We start from the raw sequence: 25,875 nt of genomic DNA on the forward strand, positions 1-25,875 counted from the left end.
ATATGTTTTTTAAAGCTTTTTAACAGTTATAGCATAACCTATTGTCCAATCTCCATAAAAGTTTGTATTCTTCTTTAGAATTATATATTGCATGTGCTCACTTATTCTTGTGAAGTTTTGACTTTTCATTTAGGATTTACAGGATTTTTGTAACCCAGTTATAGCTCCATAAGTTCCAGATTTTTTGGATAACTATTGACGTAGAGAGTCCAGGGAATTGTACTGAATTAGTTTTATTAAGTTTGAGCTAAAAATCTAGGACTAGTTTGCAAAAGTAGGTTTTATGAAAAATCCAAGATGGCAGAAATTTTTTATAGACGGCAATTAAATCGGAGATATGCATTTTGCTTGGTTTGAGCCAAGGATTCCAATGATATAAAGCAGTCTACGACAAACAGTCTAGGAGTTAAGAGCAGTTACATGTATTTGATCACTGTAGCGCCCCTATTTACCATTTTGGCCATTTATGTTTCTGAATAGCAAGCAATACTACTACCATCTGACCAAGTTTCAAGTCTCTATGCCTTACAGTTTGCTCTGCCCGATCAGTTTTATGGCGAAATAATAATAGCAAAAATGATAGGTTTCAAGCACTTCATGCTTGAACCCTTAAATATAGCTGCTAGCAGCAAATAATGGGGTTCAAGCCTTTTAAGAACTTTCAAAGTATGCAAAAAAGGAATGTATTTGTACATGTATACGTACTTTGTAAGTTGCTGAATTTGCAAACTGGTGTTAAATATGACTGATGTCTTGTGTTCAACAATCCTGAAACGGGATAATTGTTATGGTGGTCATTTTTTTTTAACATTTTAACTGTTATAAAGCCACAAAGCACTCAATCTCAATCAATCAAAAAGGTTTTAGAAGTTTGAAAATGTATTTTAGGAATTATAGGCTTTTGGATACACTTGGTCAAACCCACATGATAAATACAATACCTAAATAACTAAATAAATAACTAAAGTTAAACTTTTTATAATTATTGACCTAGACAGTCCTAGATGTATTTCACAATATAAGGTAACATTATATAATATACAATAATTAACACATTAATTAAATAGCCATTTTGCTGAAATATGATTTGCTGCTGGTGAACCCCTAATAATAAGAATCCAAGCAAAAACTATAGGTTTCTAGCACTTCGAGCTTGAACCCCTAATAATAATAATAATAAATATAGCTGCTAGCAGCAATTATCGGGTTCAAGTGGTTTAAGGCCTTTACACACATGCGTAAAGTTTTATTAGCAAGCATGTAACCACCTTGATCATAGATCGAAAAGACCATTTACAGCAAATACAGATAATTTACTATGGAAATATATGTTTTTTTAAGCTTTTTAACAGTTATAGCGCCACCTATTGTCCAATCTCCATAAAAGTTTGTATTCTTCTTTGGAATTATATGTTGGATGTGCTCACCTATTTTCGTGTTTTTTCGTGTAGTTTTTACTTTTCCTTTAGGCTTGAGTATATTTTTATATTTTTATATTTTGCCACGGCCATTTTCTAAATGACCCTGTTATAGCTATCCAAAGGGTAAGGTTTCAAATGAATTTGCTAACTTTTGATGTAGAGAGTCCAAGAATTGTACTGCATTTGTTTTATTGAGTTTGAGCTAAAAACCTAGGACTAGTTAGCAAAAGTAGGTTTTTTACATAATCGTGAATATTTAATTAACAATTTGATTGACAGCAGAACTACTTTAGGAAAAGTTGTTCAGAATGAGGAGATCTAAGATATGATATGCATATTGTGTCTATGTGTGAAAGTCAGTGTGATTACAGAGGCGTAAAACTCGTTAGTGCCACTCGGTGTCCGATTTCTTTCAAATTTCTCACAGACGTCTAGGGCCAGGAGTCAAAAAAGCCCACAGAGTTTTGTGCAGATCAGCCTCCGATAACCTTGTCTAATAGGTGCTCAAACTTCATTGGCAGATGTGGGTGGAAAAAAATTGGCCACACCCACTTCTGATGTTTTCACATACCGTACTCATCTCGAGTTGAAAGTTGACGATCAATGCAGATGATAAACGCCCCCGACTGTGCTTAAAAAAAAAAGTCCATTCACTTTTCTGCACGTTTGAAAGACAGCACGATACACAAGTGAGAAAACTCCTGGATAGTGACAAAGGGTTAAAATTTTCCTCAGAAGAAGAGCGGGACTCAGATGAACGTTTGTATTTTGAAGAGAGACTTGATCCAGACGAGGATACAATTTCGGACGAGTAAGTAATTTAGTTTTCATTAGCTGACATGCTATTTTATATAAACATGTACATATTTTACTAGTGGGACTGTTTCCAGACTTACCAGACAAGGATTCAGAGTATTGAAATTTGAAATATGTCGTAATAAGCAAGTTTTAGTTACATTTAAATGCTGTTTCGGCTAAAGCAGGCATTTAAATTGTATGCTATATGATATAAATATGATATGTAATATGATATAAAAATAATATGAATGTTTAGATTATATTTTATCTAGTGTTTATGCTGCCTCATTATCATCAACAAAGCTTGTGCTTGCAAATATGTGTTCAGGTTAAATGAGTAAAATGCACTTTAAATATGCCCATATTAGAAAATCAGCATATTATAATGATTTCTGAAGGATCATGTGACACTGAGCACTGCAGTAATGATGCTGAAAATTCAGCTTTGATCACAAATTACATTATACAACTACAAAACTGTTTACAATATCACTGTTTTACTGTATTTTGGATCAAATAAATGCAGTCTTGGTGAGCAGAAGTGACTTCTTTTAAATGGTAGTGTAGGTCTAATATTAAGTAAAGTCTTTATGTAAAGAAAATGTATAGTCAGATTACTTCTTTTAACTTAAAACTTGATTTTGATCATTAAGTCTCCTCACATTCATTCTCTTTCTGTCACATTCCTCATTGATAGGCCCAGGGGAGGGGTCTTTTGTCTCCTCAGGTGTGAATTACAATCAGTATTCATGATAGTTCAGGCCTCCTCGCATATGACCTTTCTAACACTAAAAGTGTCTCACAAAAGTTCAATTACTATAAGTTCAATTTTGTATGAATGAGTGATCAGGATGGTTTTCACATAATTTTGTAGCAAAAACTCTAGGCTACAAGATCCAGTTCTCAAAAGAGCTGAAGGCCACTATTAGAGCAACCTGGGCTCTCATAACACCCGAGCAGTGCCACAGACTGATCGACTCCATGCCACGCCGCATTGCTGCAGTAATTCAGGCAAAAGGAGCCCCAACTAAGTATTGAGTGCTGTACATGCTCATACTTTTCATGTTCATACTTTTCAGTTGGCCAACATTTCTAAAAATCCTTTTTTTGTATTGGTCTTAAGTAATATTCAAATTTTCTGAGATACTGATTTTGGGGTTTTTCATTAGTTGTCAGTTTTAATCATCACAATTAAAAGGAATGAACACTTGAAATATATCAGTCTGTGTGGAATGAATGTATACATTATCCAAGTTTCACTTTTTGAATGGAATTACTGAAATAAATAAACTTTTTGATGATATTCTAATTATATAACCAGCACCTGTATGTATGTATACATGTATATATATACATACATACATACATACATGCATACATACACACACACACATATACATACACACACGTGTGTGTGTGTGTATATATATGTGTGTGTGTGTATAAGTATGTATATATGTGTGTGTGTGTGCATATATATGTGTGTGCCTTTTTTCATATCTGAATTGAGACTTTATGGTCACGTACACACTGCAGCTAAATGCAGTTGTCAATCCACCTTTGAGTGTTTGATTATGTTCTGTACAAACACAGTTCAGTAAATAATGGGAGTAATAACCGCATTTTACAACCAATATAACTCCCAAAATGTTTGGACATAATAACCGCATTTTCAAAAATTCCACACAGTGTGTAGGAATGGAACAGAATGGAACAACTAGTTGTTAATGCACGTGTGAGATGTGTCTTTCTACTCCCGGTGTAAATCACACTTTCAAGAGGTACAGTATGTGCATTTATTCATTCATATGTTCCAGTCCACTGTTTCTCTCATCAGCCCTGCAGTCTCTGGGTAACCCGTACATACAGTAAAGAGACATTGCAAACTCTTTAACAAAAGCTGCTTAGACATGCAAAAACAAAACACAACGATTCTGTGGATGCCACCTAACTAATCATTACCTGATTATAATACATCTTGGTGGATAATCTCTTTGCTCAAAAACACCGAACACAAAATGGGTTAAGCTGGTAGCATTCATGTTTCTTGCTCACAGGTGTGAGGTGCTGCAGCGTTGCTATGGTCACTTGTCAATCATCGCAATTGAAGGAGTAATGTCTGTATTCTGTACACACATGGAATGATAATGTATGGGATTCACTCCAACGTTTAAATGTGGTTGTCACTCCCGAAACTTTGAAGTATGTACTTTGCCTAGTGTCCTTTTACGTTTTAAAAGGACAGTAATCTGTCTCCATATTGTGAGATTTCATCAATGTCTCAAACTGTGCTCAGATCTGTCAAAATTATAAGTCTGCAATCAAAAGTCAAGAGATCGAAATGGGGACAGTTCAGAACATTTCTCATAAAATTCTTCCAAGACCAAATCATCTGAGCTATTCTGTCCACATTAACTTTGTAGCTCCACAGTCTTATCAACAATTGTCTCATTAGTCTATATTTATTTTTCCAAAGCCATTTTAAGAGAAACATCTGAGACAAAGTTGATTTTTCAATTAAACACAACGGAGGCCTCAATTAAAGGAATGGTTCACCCAAAAATGAAACCTCTGAACAATTCAAAATTCAAAGTCAAAAAGTCAAAATGCTGGGTACTTACCCGCTCTAGATCCTGTCGTAAATGTGTGAATAGCTTCAGTCGGCGATACAGGACATCCTGCTCCTGTTGGGCCAGATTGTCCACCTCATCTCTCTTCAGGCTCACCAGAGGCTGGTTGAAGTTGGCCTTCCGCCGCAGTTTCCAGTACTGATAGAGGAAGTCCAGGTGCACATCGGGCAGACAAAGACTCTCGGCCACATCCTTGGGGTCCACTAATGTGTAGAAGTCGTCTTCCAGCTCCTGCAGCTTCTGCTTGCGCTCGCTGCTCTTCTGCAGCTCTGCCTCAGAAGGATTGACCCCAGAGTGACGGGATTCGGCTCTGTCAGCATTTCCCCCGCAGCTGCTGGATTGAGACACACTACTATGCTCCAGGCAGTATGATTTGAAGCGCACTTCATCATTCTCTGCAAGTGTAGTGCGCATCTCTAGTCCATGCTCAAACGCACAGGTAACGTGGAAGGCAACAATGCAGGATGGCATGGAGCACTGTGCAAAGAGAATGACAACATTTAGGACAGCACTTCACCAAAAAGATCACACAAAAATTACACCTCATGTAAAAAAAAGCCTGTGATTAAGGCTCTGTTTGCTCTCTGTCCCTGCTAAAAGTGTTAATTCATTCCACTAGACAGCAGAGTGTATGAGGAAAAAATAAACTTTTCATATCACCTTCCATCACAATATACAGATCTGAATGCAGGTGGTGCTCTAATGCAGCTGTGTTTACCCAGTCTATTTTGTGATTGCACACACCTTCCCCACTGTTTTGTCAAATATCTCGACCTCTGAGTGGACTACAAGCTAAATCTAGGAGCCGTTTGAAAGCTGGCATCCCCAGCTTTACAATGCTATACATTTAATATACATTTCATAGTCGATAAGATCTGAGATGGTGTATTTACCGAAGCAAGCTCACAGACAAGTATAAATTGGTTTATTTTGTAGAAACCAGCCTAAGGTAAAAGCTGATATAGAGTTTGTGGCTCAGAGAACAGATATTGGAGCAGTCATGAGACATGTGTCTTTGTTGTAGGGATGTGCATAAATGTCTGACTAGTCAACAACTTACTAGTTGATTAAAGACATCAACTAGTGTAGGACCTTGCCTCACTCAAAATAGCAGCGGAGACAGCATGGTACTTTGTTCTATGATCAAAGGGGAGACATTGAACTCGGTTTCCCAGAATGCTTCACAGCCGGATGGGAAGTCCCGCCCATGAACTCAATCTCTAACGTCATTGGTCAAAAGCGGCCTTTGACCGATGATGTCATCATCTTATAACCAGCGGTCAGATTTGATTTCGCTCTCTCTGCCTACAGCTGCACAAGCTGCGGTCTAAAGAGATGCGTATCTACACACAAAGGAATTTCTCTCCTTCTGGACAAAGAGAGACCACGTTTTTCTAACCTCACCATTTGGCCACGGTAGAGTAAGATTAACTTAGCTTTGTTCCAGTCATGTAGTATACTTGTTACAACTGGTTCATTTAATTTTTACTGCGAGACAGCAGTGAATATATTTAGAAAATAAATTTACTACCTCCTGCATTTTCTCTCCATCACCGGACCTGAGAAATAATGCAGAGACGCGTCTTTTCGCTGACGAGCGTAAGACAAAAGGACTGAATCCAGATCGTTTTCTCCTGACCGTTCAACGCAACAGGAATTCAAACGGACAACCCTGCTGAAATCACACAGGATTTCCCAAGTAAAGCTTGATATCTGGGCAGATTTAGGTTAGAAACTGTGACTTTTCTTATCAAACTAAATCATATAGTTGATGCTGAATGTTTGATGTTTCGTTTACAATTGTATGTTAACTACGATCGTTGATTGATGTTTTGATTTGTGAGATCGTCATTTTTGGGTGAAATGTTATTTTATTGAGTGATCTGAACTAACGATTCAATTGCGCTGTAACCAGCGTGTATCCTCTGTTAAATTGCATGAACCCCTGTTTGTTCTCTCTCTCTCACACTCACTGAAATTCACGGAGCGAGCAGCACCGTGGTTTATGTCCGAATCAGGCTGGTGTTTTCAAATTCTCCCGCCTGTTTTGTTCAGTTCCTTTGTGTGTCTGCTCATTACCACCCACACGTGGTATTAGCTCTGTTGTTCTGGATCTGATCCAGCCATCTTTCTTTCCCTACACATTCAAATAATCGTTGGCTCCACCCTTTACGATCTAATCCTCCATTTTGAAACTAGTTTCCATTTTCAATTCAGTTCGCCATTTTGAACCTAGTTCTCCATTTTGAAACTGGTTCCACACGTGGAGTTTAGTCCGCCATTTTGTGACTTTGATACCGAATCTAGACACACACCCACACACACACACACACACATACATACACTAGCATATAGCTCCACAATTTAGTTAAGATTTCCATGTTATGTTTTTTCGTTATATTCATATAGTATTGGCAGTGTTAAGTGCTGTTTGTAATGTAATAAGAAGTACTCCTAGTTGTTTGTTTGAATATTGTGTTGAAGCCAGCCTCTGCCACGTCAAGAACTCCAGTATTTCTTCAGTATTGTTAAACTGTTGTTGTTAGAAGCCAACTGTAACCAGATTACTGTTGCATTCATATGGCAATCATTTGACTAGCTTATTCCCTTTTTGATTATTTTGACTATTAATTAAAATACTCAATCTTAAGGGTATATAATTTTATGAGTCTTGATCAGTCACTTACTATCATTTTTCTCTTGTCAAAGAGTGGTGCCCGAGGATAGAATTTAACTAGTTAAATTCTATTATTTAAATTATTAATTAATAATTAATAAACATTAATTATTATTTATATCTGATAGTAAAACTGATCTAAACAACCAGTGCACCCTACACTAGTAATTTTTTAACCACATTTTTTTTTTCCAATGTTTTTACTTTTTAGTTTTTATATTGGAATTATTATAGTTTAAAAATTGTTTTTATCACAAATACTATTACGATTAGTATAAGTATAGCATAAACATTTTCATAACTCTGATGGTAGCCAGTATTTGCTGCAGGAGCTAAACTGTTCTTAGTCATATCATGGAAAACAAGTGCTGCATGGGCAAGTTTCACAAAAGTGGGAACTGATGTAGTACAATGCAATATTATATGATAACGGCAATCAATTGCAGTTTTTTTTTTTTTTTTTTATACTACTCAAACATATTTAGCCGACCTATAGTGCTGGAGATATATGACAAAGATCACTGCATGGACCCGGACCAGAACCCTCTCCAATGGTGGAAAATGAAGGAGTAAATATTTTATAATCTCTCACATATAGCTGTCCCTTCCACATCTGTCCCAACCGAGTGTGTTTTCTGCAGCAGGTGTCAAAAGGATTAGCTCACGTCTACTTCCTAAACATGTAGCTTTTGTTTCTGAATAAAAAATATGCTGATGCATGAATGATTAAGCCTTTTTTGTCAGTGAAATATCTAGATAATTTGTATTATTTCATGTTTTTTTTTCTTGATTCTCTCATGAATAAAAAAAATAGTCAGTAGATAAGCTGGCATTTAAAACACATCTCATTTAAACATGGTGAGGGCCTTTGTTTAAAATTCGATGCCCGGTTCAGTTCTTTATTTATTTTAAATGCACTGACAGATTAGTTTTATTTTTCATATATACAATTCATTTATCATCATGGTATTTTGAAACACTGATGTTTGGCCTATCATCTATCATTTTTAGTTTCAGGTCTTATCTTTTAATTTTATTTAACATAAATGCAAAAAAATTTACTTTCATATTTTAAAAGTAAACTTCTAGTATGGGCTGAAATATGTGCCACCAGAAACTGAATTTGAACCATTTATATTTGAATCTGAATGGCTAAACTTGAATAATTGCATTGAAAAACTGAATTTGAATCACATCATTTGAAATTGTATTGTTTAATTAAAATTGAATTTATTCAAAAACTGAATCTGAATTGTATCATTTGAAATTGAATTTATTCGTTTGGAACTGAAGTCCAATAAAATTTGATCCTCACTGAAAATTAAACTCTCTATATGCCTTCACATTCACTTCTCACAATTCAGATTCAGTTCTCAAATTCAATTTCAAGTTACTGAGACAGACATCCGGGTAGTTGGAGGATGAAGGAAGAGCAATCGAGCGCAGATCGATAGATAGCGTTCATTAGCGCACAGGACTCCTCTTGGGCCAATCAGCACCAATTTTTGGAGCACAGTACGTTACCCGGCATGAAACTATGGAATTACGATTGTGTCAATAATAATGAATGTAACTTTATAAAACTGAACGTAATTTTCTGAAAAAGTTACATTCAGTTTTATAAACTATCAAAAATATTCCATTACATAAGAAGAAAAACACAATTAAAATGAAAAAAAATGAACTCAGTCACACGAATTTAACAGGCTCTTCAAATATGCTTCATTTTTTGTTAATGTTTTTCAAAGATTCGTTTTGCAAATCGTGGATTCTGAATACATTGCCACAGATTTACACTACGCTCGCAGTTTTTCGTTTGCTGTTTTGAGACAAACCTCTCGTGGGGGTGGGCTTAACAGTGATCTACTCTGATTGGATAGTGAGCTTTTGATGGACAGGTGCTCTCTGACCGGATGTACAGGCGTCACTCAGTGGCGCGCATATTGAAAGCTCTGCGGTGATTTGTAGTTATGCAATACATCGTGCTTTGTTGTATTACTTACTAACAATATGTAAATAATATTTGACCTATAATTATATAATTTAATATTATATGAGACCTTCGATCGTCTAATTATCGTCTTCGATCAGTCTGTAAAGATGAGCTCTCAGGAGAGACACGGAGCGGCATCATCTTCCTCCTCTTGTTTTTTATTTATTTATTTAAACAGACATTTTCGTTTGTGGGGTCTGAATCAAAATACCCAAATATAATGTTTCTCATATGTATTGAGAAGCCTGGTAAATTCTTACACTTGATAAAAACATCAATATCATTCCAGAGCTTCTGAGTGTAATGACACGACCAAAATAAATGAACCACTGTTTCATCAGAATTCACACAAAAAGAGCATGTTAGCTCAATGTCAGATTTAAATCTTTGTATAAATTTCTTAACGGGATAGAACCTGTGTATCAACTTAAAGGAAATTTCTTTCACTTTATTTGTGAGAATGAATTTCTGCTGTCAAGACCAGATTTTTTTCCAATTAAGGTTACCAAACAAATTATTCCAAAAGGAAATAACAGGTGGAACAGAAATCAAATCCTTAAGAAATAAAGATCTTATAGTTTTTAGCTTTCGACTATGAAAAACAGATTTGACCAACAGAAGTATCACAAGGTTTAGGAAAGGATGCAGTAGATACTGGGGTGAAGTAATTACGGTTTTTACATAAACCAGAGGGAATAGCACCCATTACTGTAGCAAATTCTTTTGGGGTTACTGGTATTTGGTATTCAGAAAGAAATTCTGAATATCTGAATAAAAGACCTTGCTTATTAAACAAATGCTCCACTCCTCCTCCTCTTGTCCTTCAAGGCAGCTTGAAGTAAGTTCGTGTTACTGAAGTAACCAATAACATCGATAAAAGTTGTATTCACGTAACGTTACAGTGTGCAACAGTTCTGGCTTTATTTTGCAAATTTATTGTTTAACCACTTCAGCTCTGCAGGATATTTAGAATTTTTTAGAGAATTAGGCATATCTGAATTTAAAAGAGCGTCCTGCCCACATACATTGGAGTAAATGGATAGAAATTGTCTAATTTTACAGAAAACACTCTAAATTTCAACACAGTGGTGGAATATTGCATATATTTTATTATATTTATTCACAATGTTTTGATAAACACATATAAAATATCATATTTTTATATATTTTTTTGTATTTTTTTATTGTCATTCACAAGTTTGCAATGCACTGATGTCATGTCATGATGTTATGTAGTTTGATTGTTTGCTCTTTTGCACAGTTATTATATTCAAGGACGTGTCAATGTAGACAGTGCAGATATCAAACTGGTCTTTATTCTACAGCAAGGCAGAAATCTTGGTGCAGATGCTGCATCTGCAGCTGTACATAACAACCTTGAAATTCTTAACCAGTCGCTCGGGAATACCAGCACAAGGCAGGGTCAGCAGCAGTCCGTTCAGCAGTCGGGGCAGAGTCAAACAGTGGACCAAGATATGGCCAGGTTTCAGTTTTGCAGTCATGACAATGACAAAACAGCAACATTTTATTTAGCATGCATTTACAATACAACAATAAATTTGCAAAATAAAGCCAGAACTGTTGCACACTGTAACGCTACATGAATAAAACTTTTATCGATGTTATTGGTTACTTCAGTAACACGTAACTTACTTCAAGCTGCCTTGAAGGACAAGAGGAGGAGGAAGATGATGCCGCTCCGTGTCTCTCCTGAGAGCTCATCTTTACAGACTGATCGAAGACGATTATTAGACGATCGAAGGTCTCATATAATATTAAATTATATAATTATAGGTCAAATATTATTTACATATTGTTAGTAAGTAATACAACAAAGCACCGATGTATTGCATAACTACAAATCACCGCAGAGCTTTCCAATATGCGCGCCACTGAGTGACGTCTGTACATCCGGGTCAGAGAGCACCTGTCCATCAAAAGCTCACTATCCAATCAGAGTAGATCACTGTTAAGCCCACCCCCACGAGAGGTTTGTCTCAAAACAGCAAACGAAAAACTGCGAGCGTAAGTGTAAATCTGTGGCAATGTATTCAGAATCCACGATTTGCTAAAACGAATCTTTGAAAAACATTAACAAAAAATGAAGCATATTTGAAGAGCCTGTTAAATTCGTATGCGACTGAGTTCATTTTTTTCATTTTAATTGTGTTTTTCTTCTTTTGTAATGGAATATTTTTGATAGTTTATAAAACTGAATGTAACTTTTTCAGAAAATTACGCTCAGTTTTATAAAGTTACATTCATTATTATTGACACAATCGTAATTCCATAGTTTCATGCCGGGTAACGTACTGTGCTCCAAAACATTGGTGCTGATTGGCCCAAGAGGAGTCCTAGTCGCCAATGAACGCTATCTATCGATCTGCGCTCGATTGCTCTTCCTTCATCCTCCAACTACCCGGATGTCTGTCTCAGTAACTTGAAATTGAATTTGAGAACTGAATCTGAATTGTGAGAAGTGAATGTGAAGGCATATAGAGAGTTTAATTTTCAGTGAGGATCAAATTTTATTGGACTTCAGTTCCAAACGAATAAATTCAATTTCAAATGATACAATTCAGATTCAGTTTTTGAATAAATTCAATTTTAATTAAACAATACAATTTCAAATGATGTGATTCAAATTCAGTTTTTCAATGCAATTATTCAAGTTTAGCCATTCAAATTCAAATATAAATGGTTCAAATTCAGTTTCTGGTGGCACATATTTCAGCCCATATTTCTGGCACCACCTATGGACCAGCCAGAGATTGATGCAGAGCTGTAGAGGTAAGAGTTGTCCATACAATACAAAAAACAGATTTCTACCCTCCTGTCTCTCACCTGTATACATGTGCCTATGTGTTCCCTGCACAGACTGCAGGATAGGGCCCATCGACTGGCTGGGATGTGAGATACTTTTGTAATGGGCTCCATCTTCTCAGGGCAGCCGATACTCACCTTCAGCAATATATAAACATGTCACAAACACCATTCAAAAGCTTAGCACACAGTCCACTGTACAAAACATGACACTTATGTTCAATTGAAGGGTTTAAATCGAGAGCAGTGTAACAAGAGCTACACTAAGAGGAAATAAAACCATAGACCTGACAAATAGTTCTCATGAGCACATAATTGTCATGAACATGTCTGGGACATATTTCACCCCAATATCTATTTGTTTTGTTTTTTAAATTGTAAAGTATTTTAACATCAATGTAACATTTGTTGTGCTAGATTTAAGTTATGCTGATTTTTATTAAAACAATTACTGAGAATCACCTTATTACATAGAATAATGAGAGTCTAATGATAATCATCATTGAGAATGATCAGAATTACAATACACCTCAAAAGTACAATGTCCAAACAAGGGCTAAATGGTTAATCGACTTTTACACAATTAAAATTATAATTAGTAAGGCAATATTTAAGAATACTCTTTTTAAAGGTTGAAGAACTCAATTGCAACACTGATGACATAATGGCATATACTGTACAATATGCTGCGAGTATATATATTATATATATATATATATATATTATACATATATTTTAGGGCTGTGAATCGATTAATTAGTCACATTTTTCTGTGATTACTCAGGATTAAATTATGGTACGATACATTACAAAAAACATGACAAGAATCATCATGAATATATATATACTTCATACTTTGTCTCAAAGAACTTGCAAGAAATTGGTTTGTCATTTATTTTAATTATTTAAATATGTACGGTTTTAGTTTTTTGCGAATGGAGTTAATTAGACACATTTTTACAGGTCTTAATCTTTGACACATGTACATGTATTCATGCCATAAAATAAGTGGACATGCTGTATTTAGAATTTCATTATTTAGCAATTCATAATTAGACTATATATCCAGATATAAAACATATTGAATGTTGAAGTTAAATTTGCTGAAATTTAAAATCTCAAAAATTTTCTCTGACTCTCATTCAGTCTCTACAAGTATACGTGACTGCAGACTGATGAATGGTCAGGTCCTTCTCAGTATGTATCGTGCACACTCTCTCGGGCGGTTTCGTTTTTGAAATGGGTTCAGATGAAAGTCGGTGAGTGTTTTTGGGTAATGCAAAGAGAAATAGCAGCTTGCCCACATCACTCGCCTACTTGCGGATGAAGAACCTTCATTCTCCATACAGTAAATTAAGTATTTTAAGGCCTACCTTCAAACTCAGTGCCTCTTTGCTTGACATCATGGTAAAATCAAAAGAAATCAGCCAAGACCTCAGAATAAAAATTGTGGAACTCCACAAGTCTGGTTCATCCTTGGGAGCAATTTCCAAATGCCTGAAGGTGCCATGTTCATCTGTACAAACAATAGTACGCAAGTATAAACACCACTGTGCCACACAGCCATCAAACCGCTCAGGAAGGAGATGCATTCTTTTTCCTAGAGATTAACATATTTTGGTGCGAAAAGTGCAAATCAATCCCAGAACAACAGCAAAGGAACTATTTTTCCATAATGACCATCGTTATGTTTGTAGGAAAAAGGGTGAGGCTTGCAAGCTGAAGAACACCATCCCAACCGTGAAGTATGGGGGTGGCAGTATCATGTTCTGGGGTGCTTTGCTGCAGGAGGTACTGGTGCACTTCACAAAATAGATGCCATCATTAGGAAGGAAAATTATGTGGATATATTGAAGCAACATCTCAAGACATCAGCCAGGAATTCAGGTCGCAAAAGGGTCTTCCAAATGGACAATGACTCCAAGCATACCTCCAAAGTTGGGGCAAAATGGCTTAAGGACAACAAAGTCAAGGTATTGGAGTGGCCATCACAAAGCCCTGACCTCAATCCGATTTCTGGCACACCAGAAAATGTGTGTGCAAGCAAGGAGGCCCACAAACCTGCCTCAGTTACACCAGTTCTGTCTGGAGGAATGGGCCAAAATTCCAGCAACTTATTGTGAGAAGCTTGTGGAAGTCTACCCAAAACGTTTGACCCAAGGTAAAAAATTGAAAGGCAATGCTACCAAATACTAACAGTGTATATAAAAATCTGACCCACTGGGAATGTGGTGAAAGTAATAAAAGCTGAAATAAATCATTTTCTCTACTATTATTATGATATTTCACATTCTTAAAAATCAAGTGAATATTTTCTACAATTAAATGTCAGGAATTGTGAAAAAGTTTAAATGTATTTGGCTAAGGTGTATGTAATTATGTGTATATATATATATATATATATATAGTATAGTTTCACCCAAATAAATCAGTTAAAGATTAATGAGAGGCTAAATATTCTGCTATACGGCAGCAGCTTTGGATTTACTGCATTTGCCCTGTCTCTTCTAATTAAAGAACATAATGAGATTATGTTTTAATTGTTCAAAACACTCTGGATGACTTTTCCAGATGAACAGCTGCTCTAAAATCATGTATTAAGTTCAGCTGCAGATTGTATGCTGTTCAGTTCAACAGCGATTTCAAACATTTCTCTGACTTCTAACTCATTTTTGTGCAGTTCAGGATTCCTTCTCACTCTTCAATGTCAAGATGTTATTGAGCAGCCTTTCCTCAATCCACTCATTCAATCGGTCTCTTCATGCTAATTCTCCTTTTGTCCTCTTTATAATAAAATGTTCTGCAGTCTTATAGAGAGCTCAATGTGTGTGTGTGTGTGTGTGTGTGTGTGTGTGTGTGTGTGTGTGTGTGTGTGTGTGTCTAACCAGCGAAGATGTTCCATTAGGGGGGTCCACGTTTCGCGGCACGGGCTGGAGAGGAGATGGAGTGATGTGGTACAGGAGGATATGGAGCTGAGTGGACTTGCTGATGTCTGGTACCAGCGATGTCAAGATCGGCCTCTTTGGAGGAGGCTTGTGAAGGACGCTACTGGCCAGTTGGTGGCTAAAGCACAGCAAGTTGGCACAGTAGGGGGCACAGGTGATGCATCAGCCAGTCATCTCGGTCAGTGGACCCGTGTCACCTGTTGGATCTGTCCAGTGACCTCCTGCCAGCGGGCGTTCGACACTTCATGTGGCCTTAATGTGCACATAGCCTGGCACAAGCGCCGTGGTGACGTCATCGCCACTTAGTGGCTAATGGCAGTTGTTGTTGTTGGGTGCGTGTGTGTTTGAGTGTGTGTGATTAGCCCTACTCTTGATTTAACAAGTTTCACATTTCCAGCTGAAAAGCTATCCTTCCAACCGGAAATATTACAATTGCAATTAATTATTACATTGTAATTGCAAGTTTGCAGTGTCATCCATGTGAATGTATTTTTTAGAACGAGTGAACATGAAAAGACGCTAAGTGACGTGCTTGGAGTCCTTGCGATAGTTTCCTAATTTCCGTTTCACATTTCGTGTCGTGAAAATTGTGAATTCCTTGACACCTTATTGCATATTTTTCCAGGCCACCAAAATGTGTTAAATGTGTCAAATAAAATGCATTAAACACAGCAACTTCCAACCATTTGATTAGTTTATTTTTGGGTCCTTTTGTGATTTGATTGGTTTGTGTGATGTGAAAACGAAGAGGTACCAAAAGAGGTAGTGGTAACGAACATAGGTAGAGGACTTTGATGTTCGAATAATGGTTGATTTTTTGGGTTCATTCATACACGCAGTGTTAATGACTTTAATCCTGTTAAGATGATAAAACAAAAAAACATAATTTCAAATACCCATAGAATCATAAAAACAAATCTTACATTGTGATCTTATTTAGAAATATAAAATTATTGCTGAACATTATTTGTTTCATGCCATCGTGCAGATGTTGTAGATGAGCAGAAGTGAGTGGCGGCTGCTTGCATCATAAAAGTGCACAGACGGGCTCTCCGCTTCTCTTGCTCCGCTTCAGTATGGTGTCGTGCTCACGGGATAAATTCCTCAACTGTTTGCTCTTCTCATTTAAAATAAATTGTCCTTTAACACTATAGCACACAGTGCTATAGCCCACTTTTCTGCCCATTGGCTCATCTCACTAATGCATCTGTTTGTTGCATAAAAAAGCCTCCTCCCCAGCAAGAAGCCAAAAGTGCAGGAGGGGTGGATGTTATTTATTTAGTAAGTTAATCAGGTTTGAGAAATCACAAAATATAAATGTACCCAAATGCTACAATGTAGTTAATAGTAAATTAACAAAAATAATATCTGGATATGTTAAATAGTGTTGATGTTAATAATAAATTTACAGACCATTAACTACTTTTAGTGTATGAATCACTGACAAATTTTAATTGTGAAATGTTTAGTTTTTCATTGTTTTATTCAATTGGCATGAAGGAGTTGCTAAGTTTTTAGTCATCTCCTCCTCTGTATCGGTGCATTAGTTTTGTAAGCTATGTTAATTTAATAGCCAAAACATTTTGAAATAAGTGAATGAGAAAAAAGTTTTGTTTCAGTAACAATGAACATTAGGCAAAGTAGAGATTATGCAATTTTGTAATTATTGAAACATACAATTTTTCAAATTGAATTAATTGTGTTAAAATAATTTTCTGGGTTCAATACAATTTAAGCTCAGTCAACAGCATTTGTGGCATAATTTTGATTACCACAAAAAATTATTGACTCTTTCCTCCTTTTCTTTAAAAAAAGCAAAAATCTGCTAACCGATGCAAAAGGGTAAACATTATTTTAGTGTTATTTTAATGTTATAAAATCACTTACTAACCTTTTCTGTGTAAAGTTATGGCCAATTTTATAACTTCGCTACCATGACGATGTACTGTCAACAAACATTAAATGACTGTAAAAATGACAATTTAAACAACTTACAGCTTAAATAATACGCAAGTTCATCCACATATTTATTTAGATTTTGGGTTAAATATGACCCAGACATGTTCTCGACAGGTTGCGTGAGATTGAACCACTAATGTTAATTATTCATGAATATGAAACACTATTTTCAATCTCTATTAAGGTTGAAATGAGCCGTCAGTTTGTACCTCTGGGATCCATAAGGCACAGCTGACGTGGACCCACTTTGTTCCACTGCGAGTGGGTTTCAGGGCTCCTCTTCTCTTGGGACACAGCAAACACTTGGGCTGCACTCCGAGGGCACACGTGCGGCACAGCCAGTTACCCTGCGGCACCTTTAAGATGCCATAACAAGCCTTCAAGATGAAAAAACAACATCTGTGTCAACACAAATGCCAATCGTTTCAGACTAGCAAAGGTTTCCTCATATTTGCCTGGTTCACACACCTGGTGCACACAAATGTTGCACTTGTCGCAGAACACCATCTCATTGCCATCCTCACCCTCGGGTGAGCGGCACACGTCACACACCACGTCCTCGTCGTACTCAATGCCGAGTCCCTCCTTCGTCTCGATGGCTCGCTGCATGTTCTGCTCACACCTGCTCTCCAGCTCCAGCAGCGCCTGCTCCATACTCAATTCATCCAGCTCTGGCAATGCTGACAACACACACAGGTACACATTCTCATTCAATCATAAGGCAGTGTCCATTTTACAAGTTCTGTACAGATGTCTTGCATTGCTCCGTTGAGCCGCGTTTGTTTTCACCTTGCACCCTAATCATTTAGATGCAATGCCTTTGCAACAACCAGCTGCTTTACATTAGATTTGTTCCATATTCTGTCACGCTCACCATGATGTCCACACTCCTCAGCGTAGCACAAGAAGCTCTTTTGGGGGAATTTTGTCATATGCTATATCTGGTGGCATTCTAGGGTATTTAGGCTTCACTTCTATTACTATTTATCATCTGATTGTTCACCATACTCGCTAAACTGCATACAGTAAACAGTTTATCTTTTTTTTTGCAAGCAGCCATGCTTTCTCCTTTACAAGTGTAGTCAGCTCATAACAATTCAACATACAAGATATGAGAAAAGGTTGCATAGTCTGCCAGACTCACAAAAGTGTTACAACAGCAACAGTAGAGCATGTCAGTATGGGAAAGCCAAATACAAGTTATATTTTCATCTGTGAAACAGTTCTTGCTCAAGTATATTCAATGCTGTTAAATTCGAAGGTTCTTTATCATGCATATTGATTATTATGCATAATAATTAGGCATGTGTTCCTGATTATCATTTCTCCATTAAGTTCAGTCACTTAATGACTGAAAGTGACTTGCATTTATCTGCTTAATTTGTTAAATCATGTTTCTTATATTTTAAGCCATTTTCCAACTGACACATTTTAGGTAACTGACCACCAAGACTAATAATCAATGAACACAGAAATATCAGTAATGCTACCAAAAATATATATATTATAACATTGAATAGTGGTGCCTAATTTCTATATATTCCCCACACTCATATGTTAAGTAGTTTGAGTTATTAGAGGTCGATCTTGCAATACTTTCAGTTTCAGTGATTGCATATACACATCAGCCACAACATTAAAATGTCTACGGTAACTCAGCTAACCACTCTGTACAATTGTGATGAGAAGAACAGCATCTCAGAATCCTGAGTTTTGGCAGCACGAGGGGGACCTACACAATATTAGGCAGTTGGTTCTAACGTTGTGGCCGATCGGTGTATATGGGTTTTATGGTAATCTATTAATATTTATTGATCTGTATATTTGTGTATTTAGCATATTTCCAGAACATGCACACTTTGTCCTTTTGCAACAATACAAACAATGCTCACCCTTTTGAAAGGGCTAATACGTATCATAAAAGCACTGTTTATCCTTTCAAAAGGATATTGCACTAACAATGCTCACTCTTCTGCAAGGACACACACAGCACAGTTACCCTTTTTGAAAGTTTTACACAATCCATGTTCACACTTTGTCATTTCACAGTTTTTTTTTTTTTTTTTTAGATAATTTGTTTCACCTTCTGAAGACCTGGTCATTGTTCTTCCGAGTTACTGTATTGTTCTTGGTTTTCTTTTTAAGATGGGTCTTACATCAAAGGAAAGTATTCTGTCCAAGTCTTTCTGGTAGAACTAAAAGATATGTTTGATAAGTTATCTACCATCAAAAGAAGCCCTGTAGTAGCACTTCTGAAATATATCCAGTGCAGATGGAAAAAACATCCACCCACTGCAAAGGTGTGAGGGAAAACCTAGATATTTCATGTATTAGAGCTCTATGCATGCTCAGTGTTTCAACTGGAGTCCAAAAGAATGTTGATTTTTTTTCCAGTATGGAGCTGAAGCTTTGAGTGAAATCTTATGTGAAATCAAGGTGGAAATACTCATTAAGTCATGAGACAACAAATAGGCCTACATATAACCACATTTACCATGAGACAAGAGCGTTATTGGTGAATGTGAAAATACGGCTGCATGCCCGAACATTTAAATGTGCTTCATGGTCAATGTTCATCCCACGAGTGATAAACAAAAACAGTCGCTTGTGTATTACGTGAGTGCTAACAGGTACAACAAATCAGGTATGTATCAAAATATCGAATCAGTGTGTAAGACACATTAATGCAGCCTAATATACCTGTCGCTATCTATTATGTTGATAATAGTAATAAAAATATATATATTTTTTAATGATTATTATTATTTTATTATTTTTTATTTTTATGCAACATACTACAAAAAAAGAAAACAAGAAAAAAAAAAAACAATATCTACATATAAACAGGCGACATAGAGAACATACAAGCAATTCAGTGATTTGAATTTGTAGTATATCCAAATATGAGATTTGATTAGAATATGAGATAAGGATGAAAAGGTAATACAAGACAATGAAAACCGGGAGAAAAAAATACATACATAAATAAAATAAATAAAGCATGACGGAAGACCAGATGGGGGCATGCTCACGAGATGCACCAGCACATCGCAGACGCCACCCAGTAGGCACACCTTAAGCAATCAAATGCAATCAAATTTACCCATTGAACACACAACTCCCCTCCTTCTGTCTCTAGCCATCACCAAAAAAAAAAAACTATCTGGTCAATTTGAAAAATAAAGATCAAATTTCAGTTACAAAATGGTTACAATTGTTAAGAGATCATGTCACTAAGGAGAGACAGGCTGCCTCTTTTAAAAATCAATTATATACATTCACACAACTCTTTACTGTTCTTTAATAGTTGCACATTTTATTATAACAACTACTAATACCACTATTGTCATTAGTATTAGCAATATATTATACATTTATCTCTGTTTCTTTAACACTGCAGTTTAACAAAAAAAAAAAAGATTATTATAAAGTGTGAAGCCCTATTGTTCTCCTAAGGATTATTAGGATTATTGCAAAAGGGGCTCTTCGGCACCACCTAGAACACGGGCATGTTCGGGGGGCTATTTAGCACATCCCTTCTGAGGTACAGTCACAAAGCTTTGTACACATATAGATCTCATCAAGCCAGACAACTTTTGCGCTGAAAGTAATAAGCTCTGCCCAAAAGGAAGTTGTCCATTTTGGATTGTTTGAAAAATGCATGCAGAGGAAATTGATGATTTAATGTACAGGTACCAAATGTGGGCAACATCATGCCAAGACATTGACAATGCTAAATTGCAAAGGGATTTTTTATATATCGAATGGTGTTGCCATGGCAAAGCGACAAAATAAGTTTAAAAAAAATGTAATAAGGAAAAGTCTCATATCTTCTTGATGCAGAAAATTAAAAACATCAAAATTGAGCCAAATGTTTGTCCTTGCAGGATGATCACATTGATGTGACTAATGTAGGTCATGGTCGTAGCGCCACCAAATGGCAGATGTGTGTCACTTAACAGACGTTGAAAAATCCCTATTATGTTAGCCTGAATTGCTTTAAAAAATACAGATTAGTGTCAAGGCATTGCACATTTTAAATTCTGAAGGGTTTCTTGAAATCTTAAATACTGTTGGCATCAATATATTAAATGTCATGATTCCTTTTTGTGCATATTCACTTGTTTTGAGGTATTTGGCATAATTGAATTTTAAAGTTTAATGTTAATAAACATATATATTACATTTTATAAAAATAAAATATAGTAAAAATATCAACTGAAATGTAAAAATACAAGAAAACCCATGTCTGTTAATTCTCTGACTGGCAATTACAAGAAATGTCCAATAGAGGGCATCCAAGCTCCATTGTTGCATGATTTCCAAACACTGGGCTTTCGCTCAGGGTTGCCAGATAACACCCAGAGCAGACATTTATACTTGCACAAATAGGAAATAATTGCCTTTTGTCATACTCAATTTATGCAATATGGCAACCTTGCATGAGATCTTCAAAAAATTAACAACTAATGCAGAGTTTACACTACACAATTTTAAGCCCAATTTTCCCTCGCCGACAAAAGCCTGAAATTGTGGGCAAAACGGAGCTTGCTCCCGTGAGCGACAATCGTAATGTATGCACTATCAAAAGACGTGTTTTGAGAGAAGCGCCGACGCATTGCTGATGTCAGCGAGATATATAGAATTTTAAATATCTGGACCAGTCTGCGATTGCAAATCGTGCAATGTGAAATATGTTTTGACTGAATACAACTGCAGCGTTGACCTACAGCCAATGAGAGAGCAAGAAACAGGTCACAGGAAGTTTCAGTGGCAGGAGTCCTGATGTACCTGCAACAGAACATCAACTAGCATGGCTGCGGAATAAAGAAAGACTCATTGGACTGAAGAAATGGAGGGAAAATTAGTGGGACATTGGCAGTATTTGACCAATTTGACATTTGATGTACCACAACCGGGTGAAACGTAATTTGGAGTCCAGGCAGAGCTGTCGGGGATTCATCAATTGTGAAATGATTTGTAATGTGTTCACCCCTGTCACGGATTTGTCATGTAATTTGAAAATGCTACGACTTCAGCGACAAGACAGACAGTTGTGTAATATGAACGGTACCATGATTCGATGTCATTGAAATCTTGTTGTGCGTAGGAGCCATAACGCCGCGTTTAAGTTTGAGCACTTTTCCAGTCGAATACCATAGAAAAATGCAAACAAATGTGTCCCCACTCAATATATACATCAACTGAGGTGCGGATGCAATCTTTGTTAATTAAAACATAGTTTATATGGACGGATTAAAACCTTTCGGAGCGTTAAAATTTGGGAACAATTATTCCAATGGTTCCTGTCTCAGTGTCTTCGTGTCCGATCACAGATTTTATTTCTGAAAACTGCCAGATACTCATGACAATATAAGCTAAAAGGCACATATGATTGGTTAAGGGGTTATCAACATCTTCCTTCATTTGCCTGGGTGGAGACAGAGGGAATATCCAGGGAGATTTACTCCAATGTTGGACTTACTGCTTCAAATTGAAATTTACGCAATTAATCGCACTGTCCTTGGACCGCAATAAGGAAGATTCCTGAGAAATGCAAGCTTGTAGTCCCACCTGTTTACTCCAGAGGGCAGTAAGTGAAATTTAAGCTGTGTGTTAACGAGCAGATTATACAGTGAAGAAAACAACCAGACAGCACGAAACAGACATTCGTTACGTTCTTGCATTCAAAACATTTGATGGAGTGCAAATTCGAACTAAGGGATCTCAAGATGTGTTCTAAATATTAAACTATATTTAACTTGACACAGTGACCTAAAATTTTTATGTTTATGATGCTACACACCCGAGACGTTACACAAGCATGTCTGATGCTTGTTGAAATTGATGGGTCCTTAAACAAGCCCTCATAATACATTTTGAACTGATTGACAATTCACTTGTGAAATGGATTGCTGTGAACTGTATGCCAATGGTTGGAATATGTTCAATAATATGGTAGTAAATAATACATTGTATTCCAAAGCTGTTTTTTGTATTTTTCTTATCAAAGATTTACTCTTCTGCCACAAGAATGTAATGCATTAACTGTGGGACCTTATATAGACAGGTGTGTGTGTGCCTTTCCAAATCATGTCAATCAGCTGAATTTACCACAGGTGGACTCCAATCAAGTTGTAGAAACATGTCAAGGATGATCAGTGGAAACAGGATGCACCTGAGCTCAATTTTGAGTGTCATGGCAAAGGCTGTGAATACTTATGTACATGTAATTTTTTTTGTTTTTTATTTGTAATCAATTTGCAAAAATTTCAAATAAACTTCTTTCACTTTGTCATTATGGGGTATTGTTTGTAGAATTTTGAGGAAAAATTAATTTAATCCATTTTGGAATAAGGCTGTAACATAACCAAATGTTCAAAAAGCGCTGTGAATACTTTCCGGCTGCACATATACATATATATATACACACACACACACACACACATACACTCACCTAAAGGATTATTAGGAACACCATACTAATACTGTGTTTGACCCCCTTTCGCCTTCAGAACTGCCTTAATTCTACGTGGCATTGATTCAACAAGGTGCTTTAAGCATTCTTTAGAAATGTTGGCCCATATTGATAGGATAGCATCTTGCAGTTGATGGAGATTTGTGGGATGCACATCCAGGGCACGAAGCTCCCGTTCCACCACATCCCAAAGATGCTCTATTGGGTTGAGATCTGGTGACTGTGGGGGCCATTTTAGTACAGTGAACTCATTGTCATGTTCAAGAAACCAATTTTAAATGATTCAAGCTTTGTGACATGGTGCGTTATCCTGCTGGAAGTAGCCATCAGAGGATGGGTAAATGGTGGCCATAAAGGGATGGACATGGTCAGAAACAATGCTCTGGTAGGCCGTGGCATTTAAACGATGCCCAATTGGCACTAAGGGGCCTAAAGTGTGCCAAGAAAACATCTCCCACACCATTACACCACCAGCCTGCACAGTGGTAACAAGGCATGATGGATCCATGTTCTCATTCTGTTTACGCCAAATTCTGACTCTACCATCTGAATGTCTCAACAGAAATCGAGACTCATCAGACCAGGCAACATTTTTCCAGTCTTCAACTGTCCAATTTTGGAGAGCTCTTGCAAATTGTAGCCTCTTTTTCCTATTTGTAGTGGAGATGAGTGGTACCCGGTGGGGTCTTCTGCTGTTGTAGCCCATCCGCCTCAAGGTTGTGCGTGTTGTGGCTTCACAAATGCTTTGCTGCATACCTCGGTTGTAACGAGTGGTTATTTCAGGCAAAGTTGCTCTTCTATCAGCTTGAATCAGTCGGCCCATTCTCCTCTGTCCTCTAGCATCAACAAGGCATTTTCGCCAACAGGACTGCTGCATACTGGATGTTTTTCCCTTTTCACACCATTCTTTGTAAACCCTAGAAATGGTTGTGCGTGAAAATCCCAGTAACTGAGCAGATTGTGAAATACTCAGACCGGCCCGTCTGGCACCAACAACCATGCCATGCTCAAAATTGCTTAACTCTTTCCCCGCCAAACACAGAATTTTCCGTGTTTTATGAAAAAACGCTTCCCCGCCAAACACAGAATTTTCCGGGTTTCCGTGTTTTAGGTGTTATACGGTAAGGAAGACCCCTCCGCATGTTTTGAAAGAGTACGCAACTCTTTGATCAAAGAAACAGACTGCGATCGTCTCAAACATGAAGAAGTGGAGTATTGAGAAGCTCAAAATATCAGACATAAACATGCCTTTTTATCAGCTTTTTGTCTGAAATGTTGTTTTTTGACAAAACCGACCTCTGTTCAAGTCGCAATAAAAAAAGAACAAATGAAGATAAAATAAAATCTTTTTTTTGCCTAAAAGCAGAGGCTCAGATCTTTATTGTGATATATAGCATCTTCATATATTCATGGAAGAAAATATTTTGCGGGCCATTCAAGTTTAGCGAAAATCGTCAAAAACCCTGGCGGTGGCTGGCAACTTTTTTTTAAAAACGCTGGCGGGGAAAGAGTTAAATAACCTTTCTTTCGCATTCTGACATTCAGTTTAGAGTTCAGGAGATTGTCTTGACCAGGGCCACAACCCTAAATGCACTGAAGCAACTGCCATGTGATTGGTTGATTAGATAATTGCATTAATTAGAAATTGAACAGGTGTTCCTAATAATCCTTTAGGTGAGTGTATATATACACATACACATATACATATACAGGTGCTGGTCATGTAATTAGAATATCATCAAAAAGTTTATTTATTTCAGTAATTCCATTCAAAAAGTGAAACTTGGATAATGTATACATTCATTCCACACAGACTGATATATTTCAAGTGTTCATTCCTTTTAATTGATGATTATAACTGACAACTAATGAAAAACCCCCAAATCAGTATCTCAGAAAATTAGAATGTTGTGAAAAGGTTCAATATTGAAGACACCGGGTGCTCAATTATTATACTCAATAATTAACTCAAAACACCTGCAAAGGCCTTTAAATGGTCTCTCAGTCTAGTTCTGAGGCTACACAATCATGGGGAAGACTGCTGACTTGACAGCTGTCCAAAAGACGACCATTGACACCTTGCACAAGGAGGGCAAGACACAAAAGGTCATTGCTAAAGAGGCTGGCTGTTCACAGAGCTCTGTGTCCAAG

General features: G+C 36.8%; 1 protein-coding gene across 1 annotated transcript in view; it reads right to left on the reverse strand.

Moving 5' to 3' along the window:
* LOC127624553 (protein Jade-1-like) overlaps positions 1–25,875 on the reverse strand; it is a 141,425-nt gene that overhangs the window by 27,503 nt on the left and 88,047 nt on the right. The window contains exons 6-9 of the mRNA XM_052099325.1: positions 17,715–17,926; positions 17,456–17,623; positions 12,364–12,480; positions 4,841–5,326 (exon numbers count right to left, since the gene is read on the reverse strand). Coding sequence (XP_051955285.1) covers positions 4,841–5,326; positions 12,364–12,480; positions 17,456–17,623; positions 17,715–17,926 — 983 coding nt within the window. The remainder of the gene's footprint in view (positions 1–4,840; positions 5,327–12,363; positions 12,481–17,455; positions 17,624–17,714; positions 17,927–25,875) is intronic.

Source organism: Xyrauchen texanus, chromosome 31, assembly GCF_025860055.1.
Source record: "Xyrauchen texanus isolate HMW12.3.18 chromosome 31, RBS_HiC_50CHRs, whole genome shotgun sequence".
Taxonomy (NCBI): domain Eukaryota; kingdom Metazoa; phylum Chordata; class Actinopteri; order Cypriniformes; family Catostomidae; genus Xyrauchen; species Xyrauchen texanus.